The sequence below is a fragment of the Carcharodon carcharias genome, chromosome 23, assembly GCF_017639515.1.
Source record: "Carcharodon carcharias isolate sCarCar2 chromosome 23, sCarCar2.pri, whole genome shotgun sequence".
NCBI classification, from domain to species: Eukaryota; Metazoa; Chordata; class Chondrichthyes; order Lamniformes; family Lamnidae; genus Carcharodon; species Carcharodon carcharias.
The window spans coordinates 861379-887315 of NC_054489.1; the positions used below are offsets into that span (position 1 = coordinate 861379).

General features: G+C 42.1%; 3 protein-coding genes across 10 annotated transcripts in view; 2 read left to right on the forward strand and 1 right to left on the reverse strand.

Moving 5' to 3' along the window:
• The window catches only part of plekhh3 (pleckstrin homology, MyTH4 and FERM domain containing H3), a 78591-nt gene extending 54247 nt beyond the window's left edge, over nucleotides 1-24344 (forward strand). For all 4 annotated transcript variants that reach the window (XM_041173311.1, XM_041173313.1, XM_041173312.1 and 1 more), the window contains 5 exons: nucleotides 4968-5104; nucleotides 9951-10071; nucleotides 12895-13347; nucleotides 19372-19563; nucleotides 22938-24344. In XM_041173311.1, the coding sequence (XP_041029245.1) occupies nucleotides 4968-5104; nucleotides 9951-10071; nucleotides 12895-13347; nucleotides 19372-19563; nucleotides 22938-23114 (1080 nt within the window). In that variant the 3' untranslated portion in view covers nucleotides 23115-24344. The remainder of the gene's footprint in view (nucleotides 1-4967; nucleotides 5105-9950; nucleotides 10072-12894; nucleotides 13348-19371; nucleotides 19564-22937) is intronic.
• Nucleotides 1-25937, forward strand: part of cntnap1 (contactin associated protein 1) — a 1152571-nt gene that overhangs the window by 514978 nt on the left and 611656 nt on the right. The gene's annotated exons all lie outside the window — the stretch shown is intronic.
• The window catches only part of tubg1 (tubulin, gamma 1), a 76352-nt gene continuing 75376 nt past the window's right edge, over nucleotides 24962-25937 (reverse strand). The window contains exon 11 of the mRNA XM_041173322.1: nucleotides 24962-25817. Within this exon, the coding sequence (XP_041029256.1) occupies nucleotides 25620-25817 (198 nt within the window). The 3' untranslated portion in view covers nucleotides 24962-25619. The remainder of the gene's footprint in view (nucleotides 25818-25937) is intronic.

A 25937-nucleotide genomic window follows, 5' to 3' on the forward strand; every position in this document is an offset into this window, starting at 1 on the left:
GGATTGTAGGTAGGCTGCTGATTCTGATGGTCTGTTGGCCTTGATGACCTTGGTGGCTGTCCTCTGATCGCCAGAGCCTGTGTAGGCCCCATCTTGGCGGGAGAGTCCAGCACCATGGCTAGGCACTTCTCAGCCGTTATGGTCTCCTCAGATTCCACAGTCAATGGCAGGGGGCGGAGGAGTTACTGGCATCATCAAGAGCGCCCTGAGGAGCCCCCAGATGCAAGCTGCATCTTGTCTGCCGAAATGAGATTGGTTTGAACCTCCCTGCTCACCATTGATGAACGGGCAGCTAGCAGAGTTACTAGGTGCCTCACACCTAGAATACTGTGATCAATTTTGGTCCCCATATCTACAGGGTAGATGCTGAGAGATTGTTTCCCCTTGTGGGATGGTCTAGGACCAGAGGGGATAATCTCAGAGTGAGAGGCTGCCTATTTAAAGGAGGAATTTCTTGTCTCAGAGGGTAGTGAATCTGTGGAATTCTTTACCCCAGAGGGATGTAGAGGCTAGGTCATTAAATATATTCAAGACTGAGATAGGTAGATTTTTAATCAGTAAGGGAATCAAGGGTTATGGGGAAAAGGCAGGAAAGTGGAGTTGAGAATTATCATTTCAGCCATGTTCTCATTGAATGGCGGAGCAGACTTGATGGGCTGAATTGCTTGCTTCTGCTCCTATGGCTTATGGTCTCTCACATCGACAGTGACCTGCTGAGGTCGTGAATGCAACCCCAGAAAGCTCTGATTGAGTTCCTGGAGCTGCCTGTCTGAGAGTCACCACTCTCTCTTTGGAGGAGGTGGTGTGTTCTGAACTCTGGGCCAATGTAGTGGACTCCGCATGGACTCCTCCAACACTGAGATCATGGCACACAGGGGCTCTCAGGGATCTCTGCCAGATCTTCCCATGTATCCCACTAGACATTCAGTACCTGCCGCCTGATGGATGGCTCCAGAAGTTCTTCATCCGCCTGGGGCAGCTCTCAGAAGCAGCACCAGGCATACCTAAAAATGAGGTGTCAACTTGGTGAAGCTGTAACACAGGACTACTTGCATGCCAAACAGCATAAGCAGCAAGTGATAGACAGAGCTAAGCGACCACACAACCAACGCATCAGATCTAAGCTCTGCAGTCCTGCCAATCCAGTCGTGAATGTTGATGGACAATTAAACAACTCACTGGAGGAGGAGGAGGCTCCACAAATATCCCCATCCTCAGTGATGGGGGAGCCCAGCACAGCAGTGCAAAAGATAAGGCTGAAGCATTTGCCACAATCTTCAGCCAGAAGTACCGAGTGGATGATCCATCTCGGCCTCCCAGCATCATAGATGCCAGTCTTCAGCCAATTCAACTCACTCCACATGATATCAAGAAACAGCTGAAGGCACTGGATAGTGCAAATTCAATGGGCCCTGACAACATTCCGGCAATAGTACTGAAGACTTGTGTTCCAGAACTTGTCATGCCCCTAGCCTGTTCCAGTGTAGCTAAAACACTGGCATCTACTCAGCTATGTGGAAACTTGCCCAGTTTTGTCCTGTACACAAAAAGCAGGACAAATCCAACCCGGCCAATTACCGCCCCATCCGCCTACTCTTGATCATCCGTAAAGTAATGGAAGGGGTCATCGACAGTGCTATCAAGTGGCACTTGCTTAGCAATAATCTGCTCACTGATGCCCAGTTCGGGTTCCAGCAGGGCCACTCAGCTCCTGATCTCGTTACAGCTTTGGTTCAAACATGGACAAAAGAGCTGAACCCCTGAGGTGAGGTAAGGGTGACTGCCCTTGATATCAAGGCCGCATTTGACCGAGTGTGGCATCAAGGTGCCCTAGCAAAACTGGAGTCAATGGGAATCAGGGGAAAAACTCTCCACTGGTTGAGTCATACCTAGCACAAAGGAAGATGGTTGTGGTTGTTGGATGTCAATCACCTCAGCTGCAGAACATCACTGCAGGAGTTTCTCAGGGTAGTGCCCTCGGCCCAACCATCTTTAGTTACTTCATCAATGACCTTCCTTCCATCATAAGGTCAGATGTGGGGATGTTTGCTGCTGATTGCACAATGTTCAGCACCATTTACGACTCATCAGATATTGAAGCAGTCCATGTCCAAATGCAGCAAGACTCCGACAATATCCAGGCTTGGGCTGACAAGGGACAAGTAACATTCGTGCCACACAAGTGCCAGGCAATGACCTCTCCAACAAGAAAGAATCTTAACCATCACTCTCTTGATGTTCAATGGCATTAACATCACTGATTCCCCCATTATTAACATCCTGGGGGTTATCATTGACCAGAAGCTGAACTGGACTAGCCATATAAATTCTGTGGCTACAAGAGCAGGTCAGAGACTAGGAATCCTGTAATGAGTAACCCACCTCCTGACTGTCCACCTTCTACAAGACATAAGTTAGGAGTGTGATGGAATACTCCGCACTTGCCTGGATGAATGCAGCTCCCAAAACACTCAAGAAGCTTGACACCATTCATGGCAGAGCAGCCCACTTCATTCACATCACCTCCACATCCATTCATTCCCTCCACCACTGACACACAGTAGCAGTGTGTACCATCTACAAGATGCACTGCAGGAATTCACCAAGGCTCCTGGGATAGCACCTTTCAAACCCATGACTACTATCACCTAGGAGGACAAGAGCAGTAGATAAATGGGAACACACCCACCTGAAAGTTCCAGTCACACACCTGAATTGGAGTTATATCGCTGTTCCTTCACTGTCGCTGGGTCAAAATCCTGGAATTCCCTTCCTAATAGCACTGTGGGTGTACCTACACCACATGGGTTGCAGCAGTTCAAGAAGGCAGCTCACCACCACCTTCTCAAGGGCTGTTAGAAATGGGCAATAAATGCTGGCCCAGCCAGTGAAGCCCACATTGTATAAATGAATTTTAAAAATGTTCATATGTAAAAGCTCCTGGGATCCAAGGGAAATTGGCAAGTTGGATCCAATATAATAAAAGCTGGAAATCTGAAATAAAAACAAAGTGCTCGAAATACTCAGATCTGGCAGTATCTGTGGAGAGAGAGAGAAATGGAGTTAACTTTTCAAGTTGAATATGACACTTCTTCAGTATTGAAGGAAGGTGATGGGTTATATGCATTGAAAGGAGGGAAGGGGAGGAAGTACAAATGGGAAGGTCTATGATAGGGTACAGGGTGGGGGAGATTAAATGACAAAGAAGTCATGAAACAAAAGGCAAAGGGAGTGGTAATGATTTTAGTAAAGAGCCAAAGCATTTGTCCTGATGAGTGTAAATGGTAGAATAATGAACAGCTCTGTCTGAAAGCAAAATCATGAAAACAAGAATGTGACCAGCATATGGCAAAAGAACAAAATCAAAATGGGGGGCAGAGTTCATCGTCTGAAATTGTTGAACTCCATGTTGAGTCCAGAAAACCATAAAGTGCCTAATTGGAAGATGAGGTGCTGTTTCCTCATGTTGTATTGAGCTTCACTGGAACATTGCAGCAGGCTGAAGACAGAAATGTAAGTTTGAGAGCAAGGTGGTTCATTGATTTAGCAAGCAAGCAGAAGTCAGATCTCAAAGCAAAGGGTATCATAGACGGATATCCTTGGGACTAGAAGGTTCTTTCCAGTGGGGTTCCACAAGTTCAGTAACGGGTCTCTTGCTGTCCATAGCATTATATTAATGATTCAGAATTACATGTAGGGGTCATGATTAAGACGTTTACAGATAATATGAAAATTGGCCATGTGGTTGATAGTAAGGAAGATATCAATGGACTGGTCAGGTGGGCAGAAAAGTGGCAAAAGGAATTCAATCCAGAGAAGTGTGAAGTAATGTGTTTGATGAGGACATACCAGGAATACACAATAAATGGTGGGATTCAAAAAAGTGCAGAGATACAGAGGATCCTTGGAGTACATGTCCACAGATCCCTGAAGGTAGCAGCGTAGGTAGATAAGGTGGTCAAGGGGTCACATACTTTCCTTTATCAGCTGAGGCTTAGAGTGTTAGAGTTAGGAGGTTATATTAGAACTGTATAAAATACTACTTAGAACACAGCTAGAGTACAGTACTGTCTACAGTCCTGGTCGACGCATTATAAGAAGAATGTGATCGTACCTGGAGAGGGCACAGTGGAGATTTACAAGAATGTTACCAGGAATAGAGGATTTTAGTTAAGGCAAGATTGGATAGACTGGAGCTTTCTTTGGAACAGAGGAGGCTAAGGGAAGATTTAATTCAGGTGTATAAAATTGAGGGGCCAAGATAGAGTGGCTAGGAAGGACTTATTTCCTTTGGCAGTGAGGTTAATAATCAGGGGGTATAGATTTAGAGTAATTGGTGGAAAGATTAGAGAGAAGTTGAGAATTTTTTTCACCAAGAGAGTGGTAGGTGTCAGGAACTCACGGCCTTAAAGGGTGGTAGAGATAGAAAGTCTCGTCGCATTTAAACAAAAATACTTATATGTGCTCTTGAGGTTCCGTAACCCATAGGGCTACAGACCAAGAGCTGAAAGTTGGGACCAAACTGGATTGGTCTTTTTTGGCAAACACAGACATGATGGGCCTAATGGCCTCCTCCAGTGCCTTAAATTTTTCTATGTTTCTATGTTTTCAGTGATTTGGAGCAGGAACCCTGTCTCATTTTCCCTTCTGTTAACCAAAGGCAGTGAGGCCTGGCTGGCCAAGAATAGTTAATTCTGTATACACTGGGACTCCAAAGTGGGGCCTCATGGTTATTCTGATTCAGTAGCATAACAGACACAATATGTATCCCAGCTCAGTGGGAAGTAGTGCCCTTTTTGATTTTTCATTGCTCCCAACTGCAACACTGTAGACTTACATTCCCACCACAGCAATAGCAGTGTTATGTGATCAGGTATGATTGACACGTACTAAGGCACCACACACTCTATCACCCAAATGCTACTGTGACCAATCTGATCTCACTTCTTCCCTTTACTCCTCTACAGGTTGTGAACAGTCTGCTGGTGAAGCTTGGCTTAGAGCAAAGTCGCAATCAATTTGCTCTCTTTGAACAGAACATGACTGAACAGCAACTCGTGACGAATAACACAATTGTAGCGGATATTATAACCAGGTTTGAAAAGTAAATATCCAAAAAAGATTTCTAAATTTCATATTGCTTAGAAATTAATAATCACAACAAACTGTTTTCAAAAAGGGCCAGAACTAGATCTTTTAGTTATCTGATATTCGGTGACATCAGGTACAAGTTAAGCAAAGAAAAAAGAAATTGGCAAATTTACAGATTCCTGTCGAGCTCTGTTCACATCCTCAGGGAATCCCAAAACCCTTCAGTGAAATACTTTCTAAGCATGGTCGCTGTTGTAAGAGCCAACATGCACACAGCAAGATCCCACAAAACACAATCAGATAATTGACCAGATAATCTATTTCGGTTGGATCAAAAGACAACATTAGCTTACGGTATAAGGACTAGGAAACAGATATAAGGCTTTGGTCAAGAGGCACGGAGATTGTGAGGAAGAATGTTTTTATGCAGTGAATGGTAATGAACTGGAACTTGCAGCCCACAAGGGTGGTAAAGACTGAGACGAACAGCTATTTCAAAAAAATTTGATGGGCCTTTGAAGGAAATAAACTTGCAGGTCTACCGGGATAGAACGGGGGATTGGGACTGACTGGATTGTTCCACGAAGAGCTGGCATAGACTCGATGGGCTGAATGGCAGCCTCCTAGGGACATAGGAGCATGAGTAGGCCATTTGGAAGTTGAGCCTGCTCCCATTCAAATAGACCATGATAACCATCTACCTCTCCACCATTTTTCCCCACTATCCCCATATCCCTTGATGCAGTTAGTATCCAGAAATCTGTCAATTTCTGTCTTGAACATACTAAATGATTTAGCTTCCACAGCCCTCTGGGGTAGAGAATTCCCAAGATTCACTGCTCTCAGTGAAGAAATTCCTCCTCATCTCAGTGTTAAATGGCCTGCCCTTATTCTGAGATTGTGTTCTCTGGTTCTAGACTTACCAGCCAGGGGAAACATCCTATTCACATTTACCCTGTCATGCCCTGTAAGAATTCTGTAAATTTCAATTAGATCATCTCTCATTCTTCTAAACTTCAGGGAATACAGGCCCTGTTTCTTCCATCTCTCCTCATTAGACAATCCTGCTCCCCAGGGTTTAGTCTGGAGAACCTCCATTCCACTCCCTCTATGGCAAGTACATCCTTCCTTTGATGAGGAGACCAAAACTGTACACAATACTCCAGATGCAGTTTCACCAAGGCTCTATATAATTGCAGCAAGACACTTTACTCCTGTATTCAAATTCTGTTGCGATGGAGGCCAACATACCATTCACCTTCCTAATTGCTTTCTGCATCTACATACTAGCATTTAGTGACTCATGAACAAGGACTTTCAGGTCCCTTTGGTCATCAAAACTTCCTAACCTCTTACTGTTTAAGAAATACTCTGCCTTTCTGTTTTTTCTACCAAAGTGGATAACTTATTCATTTTATATTCTCATTACATAATACTAAATCTAAAATAGTCCGATCCTTAGTTGGTTCTTCAACATATTGCACCAGAAACCCATCTCTTGCACACTCCAGGAATTCATGCTTCACAGCATTAGTGCTAATTAGGTTTACCCAATTTATATGTAAATTGAAGTCACCCATTATTACTGTATTACCCATGTTACATGCAGTTCTAATTTCTTGATTTATATTGTGCCCAACATTACCACCATGGTTTGGTGGCCTAGAAACAACTCCCACCAATGTTTGCTGCCCCTTGCTGTTTCTTAGCTCCATTCAAACTGATTTTACACCTTGATCCATGATCTAAGATCCTCTCTCACTAATGTACTGATTTTGTCTATTATTAACAGCGCCACCCCACCTACTTTTCTGGTTTTGCTTATCCTTCCTAAAGGACGAATGTCCTAGAATATTCAATTCCCAGTCTTGATCACTCTGAAACCATGTCTCTGAAATGGCAATTAAATCATACCCATTGACCTCTATTTGCACCTTCAAATCATCTACCTTGTTGTGAATGCTGCGTGCTTTCAGATAGAGTGCCCTTAACTTTGTCTTTTTAATATTATTCTGCATTCTAATCCTATTTGAAGCTTGCCTTTGCCTTGTCTGCCTTCTAAATTTGCTGATTATTTTACTACTTCCTGTCACCAGTTTTGCTTCCCTCCAATCTGAGCTCTGTCTCAGGTTCCCATCCCCCTCCAATCTAGTTTAAACCCTACCCAACAACATTAGCAAATCTCCCTGCAAGGACGTTAGTCTTGGTCCTGCTAAGGTACAACCCATCCATCTTGTACAGGTCCCACCTGTCTCACCTCCCCTGATCCCAGTGCCTCAGGAATTTGATGCCCTCCCTCCTCCATCAATTCTCCAGCGATGTATTCAATTGCTCAATCCTCCTATTCCTGTGCTCACTAGCACATGGCATTGGGAGTAATCCTGAGATTACTGCCTTTAGTTTCTTTCCTAACTCCTTTAAATCTGCTTTCAGGACCTCATCCTTCTTCCTACTTATGTTGTTGGTACCAATGTGGACCATGTTCACCATCTCTCAGAAAAATGTCCTGCAGCTGCTCTGATATCCTTGACCCTGACACCAGGGAAGTCACACACCATCCTGGAGTCATGTCTACGGCCGCAGATATATACCTGTTTGGTCCCCTAATGAATTAATCCCCTATCACTATTGGTCTTCCACTCTTCCTTCTCACCTCCTGTGCAACTGAGTCACTCGTGGTGCCATGGACTTGGGAATCATCGCCCTCACCAGTATCCAAAATTGAAAAATCAGTTAGCAAGTGCGATTGACTCAGGGGACTCCTGCACTACCTGCCTGGTTCTTTTAGACTGCCTGGCGGTCACCCATTACTTCTTTGCCCATACGCTACTAACCTGCGGTATGATCACCTCCCTAAATGTGCTACCCACATAGCTCTTTGCCCCGTAGGTGCACTACTGTGATTCCAGCAGCTGCTCCAATTCCGAAACCAAGAGCTCAAGCTTTTATAGCTGGTGACACTTCCTGCAGATGCATTTGTCTAGGACATATGGTGGGTCCATGACTTCCCACATACCACAGGAGGTACATTCCACTCTGCTGAGCTGCCCTGCCATACCTTACCTTTACAAACTATATTTATTATAAGTAGAATAAGGTGAATAACTTACCAGTTACTCACCAATCAGCTTCCTCCCTTGTACCAAGGTAAGAACCAAATACTGGAGGCAACAAAAGAAAGGAGCACCATCTTCCCCTCACTCACCATACTCCCTGTTGCTCACTTTGTGAAGTTGCACTCTGTACAGTAAATGATTCTATGACTCTATAATTTGCAACAGTGCAGTGCTCCTTCAGCATTAGCTTTAGGTCTACAGGAAATTTTAGCAAGTAGTAGAGGGGTAGTGGTAGCCTTAGTGATTAATGAAATCACCTCAATGATAGGTTAACAGAGTAGTGGAGACTTTTTGGGTGGAATAAAGCAACAGAAAAGGATTTAAGATTGTAGTCGGAGTTGTGTATACACTTGGGGACTTTAACTTTTCTATAGATTGGGATAAGCAGACCAGCATATTAGAGAGGTAGTTAAATTTATGAGTACATCCAGTATGGCTTTTTGCAATAATGTATTCTAGAATCAAAAAGGGGGCACGCCATATTAGATTTAGTAATGAGTAGACCCAATTAACTGTTTGTGAACATATATTCAATAATGATCATAGTGTGATCATAGAGTTCAACGTAGTATTTGATGGGTAGAAATTTGAAACTACAAAGATTCTAGATTCAGTTAAGGCTGGCATCAATGCAGTGAGACAGAGATTATCCAGAGTAAACTGGGCAAGTCTGTTAATGAGTAAAACAACAGATCAGTGGGAGGTGATCAAAAAGAATTCTACATGTACAGAACCGGTTTATACCCCTAAGAACAAGAGCTCTACTTGCCAAACAAAACAGCCATGAATTAGACAGCAAAAGTAGCACAGATCCTGGAGACTGGGAGATATATAAAACAGCAAAGGGTGACAAATAGGTAGAGTTATAAAAAGGGAGTTTAAAAAGAAACCTGCATGGAATATCAAAGTCTACATAGAAAAATTTTACAGTTTTATTAAGAAGAAGAGGGTGGTCAGGAGCAATGTGGGCCCCTTGGAAAAATGAACGGTGATATTGTCAATAGAAATAAGGTTTTTGATGGACAATGACTTTGTGTCGGTATTTACAGTAGAGGGAGAGAATAGCATGCCAGACATCTCACGAATGGGTGGAATTTAATGCCCTCCCTGAGGTGAGTTTGGAGGTAGGGGGGCATTTAATTGAACAGGAGGGTGCCAGGTGGGGACCCCACTGCTTTCCTGCCTCTGTCCCGATTAAGTCCGGGGTGGGAAAGCTTGTGGTCGGCCTTTAATGTCTGCTTAAGGGCCTCACTCCACCACCGCTGGTATCCCACCAGTGCCACACAGGAAGCCCAAAAAGCAAACTGTCAGTTTGTTTGCAGGCGCCTGGGGCTATCTTATTGTCTGATCGAGGAACCCAGCGTCAGGTGAAGGGGGGTGGGGTGCTGCTGAAGGCCAGCTCTAAAAACACTAATTAACTAATGTCCGTTTGGGAAAGAAACTTGCCACCCTCACCCATGACCCCAGTGCCACACCGACACAGCTGACTCAGACCAAGCAAGTTTCTCTGTTAACCACTACATTGTCAGGTGGTGACGATGAAAATAAACACCAGCTCCATTTATCAAGAGTCATCAGGAGAAAATCCAAGCTTTTTAAAATTGATTCTTCTGTTCACTGTAGCAGCAAATGGCCCTTTTTGAAGGTTTCTATATTCAGTTACTAGGCTGTGCTGCTGCACCAAGGAGAGGGTTTGGGGTGGCCCATTTGTTCAAACTTATAGTTTTTGCTTCCTTTTTCCAGTCTTGCTGCAAGCATGGATGAGCCAGAAAGCCAATGGAAGCTTTGTTTCAAACTATACTGTTTCCTGGATTCAGACAATGTTCCAAAGAACAACTTGGAATTCACTCTCCTGTTCGAGCAGGTAAAAATATTGGAACAGGAAGGCCATTCAGCCCGTTGGAGCTACCTCACCATTTGATTAGCCATGGCAGTAACTTGACAATCCTCAATTCTCAATCTTTTCTCCATATCCGTTATAAACATGCCAGTTGGTTCTGTATCTAACTGGAGCAGCATATCCTGTTTCCATCAGACCATGTACATAGCAACTATGATTCATTATGCAGCTTTACATCACATTACAGAAACTTTTATGAGTGGTAAATGGTGTTAAGAGAGATATTTGAGGTAACTGACAGGAGGAGAGAATTTACTGATGTATAAAGTGTGAATATAAAACACTTTGAATGGCTGGTATAAAGGTCTTCAGACAGTAACATCACCTTACATGATAATTGAGAATGAATCTGGTGGGTCACACTCTGAAGGACATTATAGGGAGAGGTCGAGCTAGGCTGTGAATGTGTCTCCTGCATGGCAACAAGTGGTTTTTCACCTGCCAGCATCCCAGCAAATCTTTTCACTTGCTCAGCTGACTCCCCACAGCCTCGATGATTTCCCCCCTGAATAATCATTGACCTAGGGATCCAATGTTCTCCCCACCTGTTTTGATTTTTTTTTTGTTTTTTTGATTTTCTTTTTTTATTTAAATGCAAGTAAATTCCATAAGCTTTTTTCAGATAAACTTTCTGATTTAAGATAAACCAGATGTTTAATTTTTATTTCAAGGGAAAAAGCTTAGCACAGTTAGAGAAAGGAAGTGATTACACCACTTCTATTTTTTGTTATTTCTCAGTACGTATGTTGAATTGTCCAAATAAGCACTTTTTCTAAATGATTTTAAACTAATCTTAAAGATAAATATAAAAGATCGAAATTGTTTTCAATTAACTGTTTACTTTGCTGTAAATAATAATTGTTTATAATTTCATATCATAAAATGATTACAAAACAGGAGGCAGCCATTCAGCCTGTTGTGTTTGTCAGCTCTCTACAAGTGGAACTCACCTCATGCAAATACAAAAGCAAAATACTGCAGATGCTGGAAATCTGAATACAGGAAATGCTGAAAATATCAGCAGATCAAGCAACATCATTAGTTCTGATGAGAGACATCATCTACCTGAAGTGTTAACTCTGTTTCTCTTTATAAGTGCTGCCTGATCTGTTGAGTATTTCTAACATTTTCTGTTTTTTTTAATCGCCTAGTCCCACTCGCCTGCCTTTTGCCAGTAGCCCTGAAATTTTTTTTTCTTCAATTAATCATCCATTCCCTTTTGAAAGCCACGATTGACTCTGCCTCCACCACACTCTCAGGCAGGGCATTCCAGATCCTAATTCCTCACTGCGTTAAAAAGTTTTCCTCATATCGCTGTTGCTTCCTATGCCAATCACCTTAAATCAGTGTCCTCTGGTCTCAGGAGAAGTTCCTCCCAACTACTCTCTCCAGACCCCCTCATGATTTTGAACACCACTATCATAACTCCTCTTAATCTTCTCTTCTCCAAAGAAAACAGCCTCAGCTTCTCCAGTCTATCCACATAAGTGAAGTTTCTCATCCCTGGAACCATTCTCAAGAATCTTTTCTCCCTCTAATGCCTTCACATCCTTCTCAAAATGTAGTGCCCAGATCTAGACACACTATTTAAGTTGAGACCGAACAGTTGTTTCATACAGGTGTATCATAACTTTCTTGCTTTTGTGCTCTGCCCCTATTTATAAAGCCCAGGATCCCGTATGCTTTATTAATCACTCTGTCAAACAGTCTTGCCACCTTTAATGACTTATGCACATACACACCCAGGTCCCTCTGTTCTTTCACCTCCTTTAGAGTTGTGCCCTTTATTTTATATTGCCTCTCCTGTTCTTTCTACCAGAATGAATCACCTCACACTTATCTTCATTAAATTTCATCTGTCAATTGTCCACCCATTCCACCAATGTATCTGCTTTTGAAGTTTATCAGTATCATCACATTTCACAATACTTGCACGTTTTGTTCCACCTGCAGATTTTGAAATTGTGTCCTGTACACCAAGGTCTAGGTCATTAATATAGATCAAGAAAAGCAAAAACCCTTGGCGAACCCCACTATAAACCTTTTTCCAGTATGATAAACAATCGTACACCACTACACTCTTTCCTGTCACATACCCAATTTAGTATCCATGCAATTAGTGTCCCTTTTATTTCATGGCATTTAACTTTGCTGACAAACTTAAGTGGCACTTATCAAATGCCTGTTGGAAGTCCATGCACACCACATCAACCCTCTGTTACCTAAACATGATTTGCTCTTACCAAATCTCTGACTTGCTTGCCTTATGAGTCAAGCTGAGACAAAATCAGAATACTTAAAACATGAGTTTTCTTCAGTTTCATAATTAAAATTCCAAATTATTGTTTTGATATTGAATTATGGACATGTGCTAGATACCTCAGTATTGAACCCCAGCACCTCCCCTCTCCATTAGCCTCCCCCCTCAGCATTAGTGCGTTTTCTAATTCACCTTTGGGTAATGTGACACAAGATCCATTTTCATTCCCCTCTATTAGCCCGAAATGTACAAATAATTGGCTGAATATAACTCACCTGAACGATTTATAAGTAGCTCCAATGACTAATTCATACAGAACGCTTGTACATAAGTTCCTATAAAGTTACAGCTGTCATTAGCAATGTAACAACTGTGCTTCGGATTCTAGACCATTTCTAATACTATGGACGTCTGTTAGCATTATACAAGAGACAATAATGTGTTATTAGTCACATGGTCCTATTTTTGAATCTTGCATAAAGCAGCAGTACATTATATGCAAGAAATTTGCTTTGTTTGTGACCTAGGTCCATGAGATGGTAACCAAAGGCTATTTTCCTGCATCAGAAGAAACCCTGCAGACCCTGGCTGCCCTGAGACTGCAGTTTACAATCCGGGACTTTGCCACACATGTGCCACTACCTAGATTTCAGGAGTTGTTTCCTGTTCATGTTCTCCGGGCTCGGGTCCAGCAGTCTGTAAAGGTATTACTTTCCACAAATAAGGGTCGGAATCACTTCCTGCCAGAAGCGTTGACGAGCAGCCTCTGGGGTAGCACAATCCATAAACAGAAACTCGAGGAGGAACAGCTATTAAAAGTACGGCTGAAAGAGGAGGCAGCAGCTTCAATGGCCATGATCATTGAACAGTGGAAACAACTTCAGGGAATGACCCAACTGGAGGCTATGGCAACATATTTCAGTATAGTGAGGGAATGGTCTGGATTTGGAGCCACACTGTTCGAAGTAGGTGCTTTTATGGTAAGTGCATTGGATAATTTATTTCATTTGTCTTTGCATCAGAATTGCTGTACCCAGTGTACCCTGCACTAATAACATAATGTACAGGAGAGAGTCTATCTGCCCCTGCAGCTTACAACCACTATCCAGCTGATCTTTCCTTTATTGAGCAGAATCTCTGTTTTTTTTCTGGTAATTCTGTTTATTTGCAGATAGCAGGCAAGCAAAAGATATATGAGGAGGCATAGAGACATTCCACAGCTGCAACATAAAAATTTTTCACCCAGAATTTCCCACATGTTGCAATTCTGCTTTCAGCCAGGACACACACTTCAGTGACGAGCGGAACTCGGAGAATGAATATCAGGACAGTCTGAAGTGATGAACAGGAGATGTGCTTGTATGAGTTTGCCTCCATGAGCATCATCTCCTGATCTCAGACAAAGCTTCCTTCATCCCTCAGGCATTGATCTTTTTAACCCAATTAGATCACGGGGTGGGCAAGTTCTGATGTGATTTGACTTGGCTGAATTAGGCCAATTGGATGATCCAGTTTCAAGCCATAGATAATCTAAGTCTCTCAATACGTCTCTGGCAATCTTGCCTCACACTTTAAACTGAGCCCCTCAAATTTACAAGGAAGTACACATTTCAGTGATTTATTTAAGCAGGTTTAAAATCTAGCTGTGTAAGCAAACAGAAATGATTGAAATGGTTAAATGTTCACAGCTCATACAGTGATATAACTGATGCTTATATACTGACGTAATTAGCTCTAACCCCAGCCTACCCTCAGAGTGGGAGATGAACCTGCTGGATCAGAGCTGATTTATGGTTAATGCACTCTGAAGTGAATGCAAAGCTGCTCTGAGCTACAAAATCTCTGCATCAGTTAAACATTCATTTACATATTTGGTCCAATCTTTACACACTCTACCCTAATAACACATTCAGCCAATCTATAAACAAACATCAGAGCAACCATAGTTGTAAATATCATGTTCATAAAAGAATATCATTAAAGCATCCAGCCTCCCTTCAAAGTATCAAAAATTAAGATTCTGATTAATTCTCCTTTTTCCCATTATGTTGATTTCAGTGTATTTGCTCAAATTAGTGAAATGTTGACATCATCAGTACAGGAACTACAGTTCTTATAACCACAGTATTTGAGCACAAAATGAGGCCACAGGTCTGCTCAGGATTTTTTGTACATATCCCACCTGCTAACCCCCTCACTCCCTGTACCCCTGCATGCCCCTTCAACTCTCACTCCATCCCCTCATATATTCCACCCAGTGATATTCCATTGTCCCCCTCACTCCTTATAGTGTTTAATATCCCGCCCAGTCACTTCCCGTACATTTTGATATGATATGGTAACATGACTATGTTACTTGACTAGCAATCCAGAGATCTGGATGGTTCATCTGGAGACATGGATTTAAATCCCAGCATGGAATGTGGGGAATTTAAATTCAATTATTAATTAAATCTGGAATAAAAAACTAGTCTCTGTAATGGTAACTATGAAACTATTGGATTGTCATAAAAGCCGTCTGGTTCACCAATGGCACTGGGGAAAGAAATCTGCTGTTCTGATCAGGCTTGGCCTAATATATATGACCCCAAACCCACAACAATCTGGTTAATTCTTAACTGCCATCTGAAATGACCTACCAAGCTAGTTGTATTCAAGGTTGGGGGCTGACCATGTTCTAAAGAGCAATTTAGACTTGGGCAATAAATGCTGCCTTTTTCAGTGATACCTGCTACCTGTGAATAAATAAAACTTGCATTACCCAACCCAGTTTAATTCTGCTCTGACTCACGACCCGCACCCTTTAAGGTACAGTCCACTGTAATTTTACCAAGTCCAAATCATTCATGCAAAAATAGGAGTAGATCCAACTGAGACCACTGTGGAACACCAATTACCACAATCTTTCTTTCAATAAACTTCCTTTTACCCCAGCATTTTGCTTTCTACCCTGTGGCCATAAATCAAAATGCCATATTATCTTTGCAGAAGTCTCAGTAATATAAAATGTGTTTAAAAATTCATATAAATAATGCTTCTTTGTTGCTACTTCAAATACTATGAGGTTGGTTAAGTGGAATCTGTTTTTTTTTAGAAATCTATACTTAACTAGCCTTGATTAATTTATGTTTTTCCAAGTGTTTAGAAACTTTGTCCCATTTTATAGACTCATTGGTTTACAAAAACTGAAGTCTAGCATATAATTGTATGGGGAAGCTGGATCACACCAGTATTTACTGTCTATTTTTATTGGTATAAAACCAAGTAATACTGCTAGGCTTAGTAACTCCTCCTAGTCATGATCCTGTACCCTGTGTTATTAATTCTAGTCAGTAACTCAGCCTAGGAAATCTATTGGTGATGTGGTCAGTCTTGCATGTTAAAATTCAAATGCTAGAAAGATGTAAATAAAGCAGGTAACATAGTTAGTGAGAATTCTTTATCATGACTAAGATCAATGTATTGCAATGACATATTTGTCTTCCAATTTATCAACTCATTATAAAGATTGACAATAAGTAAGCTTTTCTTATAGTTAAATATTCTAAGTTCCCAGTAGCAGACTATGCAATGCTTCCTCATGTCTGAATCTCACAGAAGGTTCAAGGTTCTAATGTTGACCTGAACTAGACTCTGCCAATGGGAGTACACAGTCCCCCATGTCTCTGGTCTGAGAAGGAGAAAGCAGCCAGAGTTTCTGTCCCTGAATGCTCAGGAAAGAGTAGGGCTATTAAGGACTGTAGTGGTAATTTGTGTGTGGAGCCAGAAGACATAGGTAGGGTTCTAAATGAATACTTTGTGTCGGTGTTCACAAACGAGACGGACAATGTGAGTGGAAATCAGACAGAAGGACTGTGATATAATTGAAGAAATTAGCATAGAAAGGGAGGAGGTTCTAAGTGGTCTGGCAGGCTTAAAAGTAGATAAATCTCCAGGCCCGATTGACATGTATCCCAGGCTGTTGAGTGAGGCAAGGGAGGAGATAGCAGGGGCGCTGGCAATAATTTTCAATACCTCTCTGGCCACAGATGTTCCAGAGGACTGGAGGACAGCCAATGTCGTACCATTATTCAAGAAGGGAGGAAGGGATAAACCAGGGAACTACAGGCCAGTCAATCTAACCTGAGTGGTGGGGAAACCATTGGAAGCAATTCTGAGGGACAGAATTAATCTACACTTGGAGAGGCAGGGATTAATCAAGGACAGTGAGCATGGTTTTGTTAAGGGGAGGTCATGTCTGACCAATTTGATTAAATTTTTCAAAGAGGTGTGTAGATGAGGGCAATGCATTTGACGTAGTCTACTTGGACTTCAGCAAGGCTTTTGATAAGGTCCCACATGGGAGACTGATAACGAAGGTAAGAGCCCATGGGATCCAAGGCAATTTGGCAAACTGGATCCAGAATTGGCTGAGTGGCAGGAAGCAGAAGTGATGGTCGAGGGTGTTTTTGTGACTGGATGCCTGTGTCCAATGGGGTTCCACAGGGATCGGTGTTGGGTCCCTTGCTGTTTGTGGTATATATAAACGATTTAGACTTGAATATAGGAGAGTTGATCAGTAAGTTCGCGGATGACACGAAAATTGGTGGGGTGGTAAATAGTGAGGAGAATAGCCTTAGATTACAGGAGAATATAGACGGGCTGATCAGTGGCAAATGGAATTTAATCCGGATAAGTGTGAGGTGATGTACTTGGGCAGGACAAACAAGGCACAGGAATACACGATGAATGGTAGGACCCTGGGAAGTACTGAGGATCAGAGGGACCTTGGTTTGCATGTCAACAGGTCCCTTAAGGTAGCAGGGCAGGTAGATAACGTGGTTAAGAAGGCATATGGAATACTTGCCTTTATTAGCCGAGGCATAGAACATAAGAGCAGGGAGGTTATGCTGGAACTGTATAAAACGCTGGTTAGGTCACAGCTAAACTATTGCATGCAGTTCTAGAATCCGTTTTATAGGAAGGATGTGATTGCACCAGAGAGTGCAGAGGGGATTTACCAGGATATTGCCTAGGCTGGAGAGTTTTAGTTATGAGGAGAGATTGGATAGACTGGGGTTATTTTCCCTGGAGCAGAGGAGATTGAGGGGAGACATGATTGAGGTGTATAAAATTATGATGGGCATTGATAGGGTAGACAGGAAGGAACTTTTCCACTTGGTGGAGGGATCAGTATTCAGGGGGTATAGATTTAAGGTAAGGGGCAGGAAGTTTAGAGGGCATGTGAGGAAGAATTTTTTCACCCAGAAAGTCCTGGGAATCTGAAACTCGCTGCTTGAAAGGATGGTAGAGGCAGAAACCCTCATAACATTTAAGAAGTATTTGGATGTGCACTTGCGATGCCATGGCATACAAGGCTATGGGCCTAGTGCTGGAAAATGGGATTAGAATAGTTAGGTACTTGTTTGACCAGTGCAGACTCGATGGGCCGAAGGGCCTTTTTCTGTGCTGTAGACCTGTATGAATCTATGCCATCAGGATCAGGCTTGATTGATGTCCCTTGTGGTTAAATAGCTGAATGCCTGTCCCCATATCTGCCTCAGCCCATCTGCTGCTGAAACCCTCGTTCATGCTTTTGTTACCTCCAGACTAGATTATTCCAGTCTTTTCCTGGCTGGCTTATACTTTACAGTCTCTGTAAACTTGAGCTCATCCAAATCTCTGCTGGCCACACCCTAAATCAGACCAGGCCTGGTGCACCCATCACTTATGTGCTCACTGATCTACATTGGTTCCTGGTTAAACAAGCCTCAAGTTTAAAATTTTCGTCTTCACCTTCAAATCTCTCCATGGCCTTGATGCTCTCTCTTTCTGTAGCCTTCCCCAATCCGACACACCTCTGAGAACCAAGTTCCTGCAATATTCCCCTGTTATGTAATTATACTTCTTTCACCATCACATAGATGGCCATGCCTTCAGCTGTCTAGGTCCTATACTTTAGAATTTCCTCCATAAATCTCGCCATCTCTCCTCCTTTAAGACCCTCCTGAAATCCCATTTTTGTGACCAAGCATTTGATCATTTGCCTTAATGTCTCCATCTTTGATGCTGTCAGATTTAGTCTGATTACGGTCCTGTGAAGTGCATTAGAATGTTTTAGTATGTATATAGTAAATACAAGATGATAATGTTAAATTATTACACAATTTACAAAATCCAAAATTGCAAAAATACACCCAAAGAATCGAAGGAAACTCTGTAAGATCGTGGGGGCCTGTAAAATTTCCCAGACTGCCTTCCCACCCTGTCTGTAATTTTACAGTGGGACAGGCGAGGCCCAGGCCAGCCCACTTGCCCTAGCCGCAATTGAAACCTGTAAGTGGATAATTAATGACCACTTGGGAGCCAATTCCTGCCCAGCCTCAATTTTGAGGCAGACGGGAGGAGTACAGGAGCAGAGAAGCCTGGAAAGTCACCCTGCCCAGGCCTAGGGTTGGGGGGGGGGGGGGTGTGCCTCCATCAACAGCCTCCTTTGAACATCGGATGTCCCTCCACAAAGTCGGCACCCGTGACTGCTCCCTCCCCAACTTCCTGGGCCCTCCATGCCCTGAGCCTCCCCAACTCAACCTGCATCTGCACGCTGGGGCTCACACTCTGGTTGTAGTCCCAGCTTCTGGCACTACAGGGACTTCAGAGTTGCAAACCAATTAGATTGGTTGGCAGCTCTCTGAGGTGGGGCTTCCTGCTGAGTGAGGGGCAGAAGTCCTACCTCCAGCCAGTTAACACTCCTTGGAGTATTAAATGTGGGGCAGCCAGTGACAGGGGATGCGTTCCCCACTGAACTCTCTGGGTGGTGAGATGGGAAACCCCATCATCTGAAAAATTGTGGTCATGAAGTATGAGCTAGATTGGTGGCTTGTGAAATGTTAATGGGTTTGATATTAATATAATATTTATAGTCCAAAATAATTATTTATTCATACAAATACCTGAATTAAAGTGAAACCCAGGGCAGATGACAGTGTTTTAAGAGTGGATAAAGCCTGGCCTCTGATGCATTACAGAATTCGGCAGTGAACATGACTCAGACACTGTGGTTGGCAGTAGGAGCAAAAGGTGTTGCTCTCTACAAACAAGGGGATGCAGAGTCTGTGGAGAGTTTCGATTACCAGCAGATTTCATCGTTTGAGGCAACAGACAGGAACACCTTCAAAATTACTCTGAGTAAAAAGGACTTGCTGTTTGAGTCCTGCAAGGTATGGCATGGTATATGGTATTTCAGCAGCTATTGATCTGCTCAATCGCAACCTCAGCTCCACCTTTTATGTCATAGAGTAATAATTTTACTGTAGACCTTCACCCTGGCCATTCCTCTGCTGCCGCCACTCTCCTCACTCCTTCAAGTCCAACTGATGAGGTCTTAAACAGAAATGGCAGATAATTGGTTTAGCCATTCTTCCAGATCTGGGTAGATTATATAAAACACCATCAAGTCCTGCTTGCATCTGCCAAAACTGCTCACTGAATATCATCCTGCCTTGTCTCCTCCACCCTCACCTTAAGAAAGTGCAAGGAGCTCATGAATTTTGTCATTAAGAGTTGAAGAGTCATTTATGGCACAGGAGGGCGCCATTTGGCCCATCAACTCTATGCTGACTCCCTACAGAACAATCCTGTTAGTCCTATTCTCCCAGTCTATCGTTACATCTGTGTCTTCTAGTCCTTGTATTGTCAACCAATGGGAACAGTTTTTCTTTGATTACCTTATCCAAACCTGTCCTAATATTGTACACTCCTATCAAATCAACCCCCCCACCTATAGGAGAACAACCCCAGCTTTTCCATCCTAAAATCCCTCATCCCAGGAATTATTCTGGTGAATCTCTCTCTGCCCTCACAGCCCTCATATCCTTCCTAAAGTGTGGTGACTAGAACTGGATGCAGTACTCCAGTTGGGGCCTAACCAAAGCTTTATAAAGATTTAGCATAGTTTCCTCTATTGTGTTCAATACCTCTATTTATGAAGCCCAAGATTTCATATGTTTTGCTAACTGTTTTCTCAATATGTCCTGCCACCTTCAAAGATCAACACAAAAGCTCCCCCCTCTTTAGAACTGTGCCATTTTGCCTTTCCATATCCTTTCTACCAAAATGCATCATCCCACATTCTTAAGAACCAGTCAGACTGGAAAGTTCAAAGCAAGTATTCAGATCACAAAGGGGTTTTGTGCTTAAGGAGAGGGGGCATTAGGAGTTGGGGACTAACACAAGCAGAAGTTATTTTGTTTTATGGCCTGTGAAACCACTGCATCGTACTGGGGCACCTCGTTGATTTTGCATATTGATTAAAGTTGCACTTTACTGGCACCCCGTGTATGCACCACTGCGATGGTGGTTCATTTCCTAGTTACAATTAGAAACAAAACCTTGCAGCAACAACTATTTTCTAGTGGCTCTCCATATTAAATTCTGTCACCACTTGTCTGCCCATTCTGTTAGTCTATCTGTCATGTTATAGGGGTTTCAAATCGTCCTCTGATTGGGACTGTATGGTCAGCTGCCTTTCACTTCCCTCCCATACCCAGCCCCCTATGCCAAATTTCCTCTAACGTTCTCCCCCTGCCCTAGCATTGAACTTGTATCTTTCTATAGGGTCTCTCCTATCTCTCCTCACTGCCTCTTGAAGTTCATCTAACGATGAGATCAACCTCCTCCCTCAACCCCATTTCTGCTAAACTGCCAACAACCCAACCTGGTCCGAGGCAACTGATATTACTGCTCTCTTTCAAATCTGCTGATGTTATCATTCTCCTCAAAAAGCACAACCCCCTCAGTCCCTGCAAACTACTGCCCCATCTCGAAACTCCCTTTCCTCTCTTAAGCCCTTGAATGTGTAGCCACTTCCTAAATCCTTGTCCATCTTTCCTGGAACTTCATGTTTGAATCCCTCTAATCAGGTTTCCACTCCTCCCAGAGTACCAAATTGAATCTTGAGTCAGAAATCTGTGACTGTGACTAAGGTAGACTAGCCCATCTCATTCGTCTCTCGGCAGCCTTTGACACAGTTGACTACACCATCCTTGCCAATGCACCTATATTGTTGTCCAGCTGGATGAGACAGCACTTGTCTGGTTTCATTCTTGCCTATCTAATCATAGAGAATCATCTGCAGTAGCTTCTCTTATGACTCCTGTTACCTCTAGTAACCCAAAGATCTATCCTTTGCTTTCTCCTGTTTCTCATCTACATATTGCTCCTCAGCAACATCATCCAAAAACATCATCAGGTTTCCACGTGTATTCTGACATCTAGCTCTACTTTAACACCACCTCACCCAACTCCTCCTCCATCTTTAAATTGTGCCTAGGGATGATTGATTAATTGCATTAAAGCTGCGAAATAAATACAGTGGTTGTTGTGCAAGGTTTTGTCTCGAAATTGTAACTAGGAAATGAACCACCATCGCAGTGGTGCATACACGGGGTGCCAGTAAAGTGCAACTTTAATCAATATGCAAAATCAATGAGGTGCCTTAATACGAAACAGTGGTTTCACAGGCCATAAAATAACTTCTGCTTGGGTTAGTCCCCAACTCCTAATGCCCCCCTCTCCTTGAACATAAAACCCTTGTGATCTGAATATTTGCCTTGAACTATCCAGACTGGTTCTACCCATGATCCATAATATTTGATAAAATACCAATTTGTATTAACTTAATGAAGGGGATAAACTTGCTTCCCACCTGTCTTAAATCCACTGGCAGGGATTGTATAAGCAACCAGGAATATATATCCTCATGGTAATGGTAGGTATATCTGTCAAGTATGTACGTTGCTGTCTGCTCTGAATTTTCCATAATCGCAAATGTCACAGAGGGACTTATTTAAACCACTATTCCATTGCATCTTCCTTCTGTGATTGCTTTCCCCTGAAAATTTTCACTGATCGAATATAACCTAGCATAATCCCACAGGTAGTTCATGAAACAAGTTGTTAAATAGTAAAAGATAACTAAAGCGCTTAGTATCAGAAAGTCTCTGTATTCCTGTGCACCTCCAAGTATTAGATTTTACATTTTACAAAGATGATGGGTTAGATATTGGCAGTCACACATTCAAAAATCCCTAACTATACTCAGTCCCTGAAGCACACACTATTTTGTCACTCCCTGTTGAATTGGCTGACACTATCTGCTCCTACTAACTCCCTGTTCAGTTCAATCCACATGATCATCATCCTGTGTGGTAATTAAATCTGAATTTCCTGTTCACCTTCCCTCTTCTAAACTTAAATTAGTCTCCTCAACCAATTGTGTTGAAGTCTCTAATTTATTTTTTGGCCTGGTATGGCATTCCCAAATAATAGGCAGGATCATTAGAGCATGTTACTTTGCTCATGTTACTGTAAGAGCTTGGTTACCAGTCTGCATTGGCAGAGGTTTCAGCAAGGGATTTGTAAATGTTGTCAAGAGATCTAAAAGTGGATGATCTTTTTCCTATTTAATAATGACATCTGTAAGTTGCATGTCTTATTTTCATAAACTATGGGTTTCCCTGAAACGTACGGCTGGCTGATGTGAAGAATTGGTTTTTTGAATGCCTTTTAAAATTAACTTTTTTTTAATCCTTAGGTTCAAGAGATTGCTCAGCTAATGAAAATTTACAGCGCCAGTCATGTCAGAACACGAGCCCGAGCTGGTGATCATCGAACTAGACCCATCACAACAGGTAGCCTGGCCAACAGTCACCACCGTATCCTGTACAGGGATTCCAGCACAGAGGAAACTTTAACCTTGTGGAGCATCTGACACAGCAGAGCACAGTAGGAGAGCTGCTGGTGAAACATTCACTTTTCTTGTTACTACTGTATCATTAGACTTCAGCACACCATACATAAGTAGCGAGCCTCATCCTGCAGCAGGGAGTTGGTCCCATTTAGGCCTTTTACTAAACACTAATTGCTGCAGCTTCACTTAAACATTTAACATACTATAAATCACGAGCAAAAGGCTTCTTCAAGTGAGGAAGTTGATGAGGCATCAGAATCAAAAGTTCCTGCTGTAGTCTTGCCTTGTCAGACTGTCGTGAAGGTAGTAAGAGGAGTGAACAAATCCAGTGCTCTTCTCGGGCAAAGGCCTGAAAGCCTGGGACTGGAAGAGAACAAATGAAAGTTCAATGCCATTTTGTATAAAGCATTACAAATGGGAATGTATTCCAGTGAAATGGTCCCCTAGTACATCAATCCTTAGATTAACAAACCACTTGGTATCTCAACAGAAGCTGTAAATGCTGCAAACCCTAGTCAGATGATTAATGGGGATTGCAACAACTTAATTTCTTTGGCACTGATTATGAACAAGATGATGGATAGCAAGAGGAAACCAAGAGGAGATTAAAACACTTAAAATTCAGATAGTACTTCTGATTCATCACAGATGCGAGATTGAGGTGAAAACATCAATGTCTGATGACATTAGTGTCCAACCAGAAATCATAAAACATTGAAAATTAATTGTCTTTTTTGCTTTTAAAAACACTACCCTTCCAAACTTCAGTTTCATAACTCTGTGCAGTTACAGCTTTTCTTTCAAAAATGTTGCAACCCTGTTGAACATTAGGTAAAGGATTCGAGGACTATTGGCGACAGGACACAGGCTAACCAGTCTGGAACCATTTGGCTACTGTGCAGCTTTATTATTCGATATAGGCAGAGTTTTAAAAAGTCTACAGGGAACAGCGTGTACCAAATCCTCTGGAATTAGGAGGTAAATTAACTTCAATACGCCTGAAGCTTCTCTGAAACAGCACCATTTATAATTATCAGAAACATTATTTAAAGCTGCTGGCAGCTTTGGTGTTACACAGGGACTACCCTTCCATATTGTCTTAAACTCACTATGCAATGGAAAAGCATTTTTATTTAACTGTATACTGCATGTTTCCTTTCTTCATTGTACATTTACTGCACTATACTGTACAGATGAATTTGTGCAATATGTAAAAATTTTATCAGAATTAAAACTTAGTTTAGTTATTTAGAAAATGAGTTTCATTAGATCTTCTGGTTTATTTACAAATACTTACCTATAGTTAATCTTCAAGCCTGCAAGATCTTGTTCCAGTGCTTCAGGTGGATGTTAAAGGTCTGATGACACTAATAAGCAGGAAGTTCCCTGCTGTTTGTGGGCATCACTGTGACACAGCGACTGTTGGTTATGCCTACATTGAATTCCAAGATGTATTAAGACATTATAAACTTCCTCTGTATGAATTACACAGATCTTTATCCCAGAACCCTCAGCCCGACAAAACAATTATTTATCCACTTCCTCAAGGTATAATATGGTATGTAATCTGGCAGAAATGATCATAATTGTTCCATCTCCAAATAAAAAGAAAACAGGCAGGAGAAAATAGTGACAGAATGCTGGATTCTAGGACAAATCAATCATGAATTCCTTATGTCCTAACTGTCCATTACCCATTCTGACAACCTATTGCCATTAAATGTTAATGATCAGTAGACTAGTGTTTGATTTTTGTTATTTAAATAATTAGGGAAGCATCATGTGATATTACACTTTGAAATGAAACAATGATGTGGGCTGGGGAGGAGGGGTGAGACTTCTCAAAACCAACCGAGGGATACAAAAACTTATTGTTCAATAGAAAAAGTTTATTAGCATGTGTCACATTGAGTAGCTTAATAGTACACTACACCATTATGTACAAGCTCCTCCTTCCAAAATATTCCCACATGCTCAATACACAAAGCACAAGCTAAGCACAACTGAAACAGAGCTTCAATCATATGAGTGTCTGTTGAAGGTATCATTGATGCAGACGATATTTTGTGACTGCCTGGAGACTGAACAAACTGTAACCCAAATCAAAACACGTCAATAACATCCAGAGTTTGAAATCTAGGTTCCTGGAGCCCTTTGCAAATGTTTTACTGATGTTTCCCAAGTAAAGCAACAACCCTGATGTTCCCCAAGACGAGTGTTCAAACATTGGGGCTGAGCTGATTGTATCTGCATTTATCCATTCAAAGGATGCAAACGTGACCAGTTCACCTTGCCTCAGTCATTCTTCAGGCTGTTACGAGTCTGATCCAGGGTACCCTGTACATTTACTATGTTTTGAGACATCCAATTATATTTTTCACACAAAGGAAATTTGAACAGATAAATAACACAGATGTTAAGATAAGTACAAAGGCTTTCTTTAAATCAATTTAGAATACCATACACACTGGAATCTTGTAATTTTCAGGTGTTGCCAATTAAGGCTGACTGCAGGAACATTACACTTCACTGCTCCTGGGTACCCCAGGAGATGTAGTCAGGACGGGTAGCAGCGTGATACTCATCAATTAGTTGTTGCACAATCTCCCGAGAAGTGTCCAGTTCATCAAAATTCTCCTTAAACATGTCCTCCTTGCGAAACTGTTCCAAGAAAGCTTCTCTCTTTCTAAGCTTGTCGTATTGTCTGCTGGTTCTCTCAAACAGCTGCGGGGTGAGGGGTTGAAGAGTTAGGAAACGGTTGCAAACGCTATAAAATTCAGTATAACTTGCATTCAGGAACGACAATTTAACAAATCCTCTTGGTTCAACTTTCAAACACTGAAA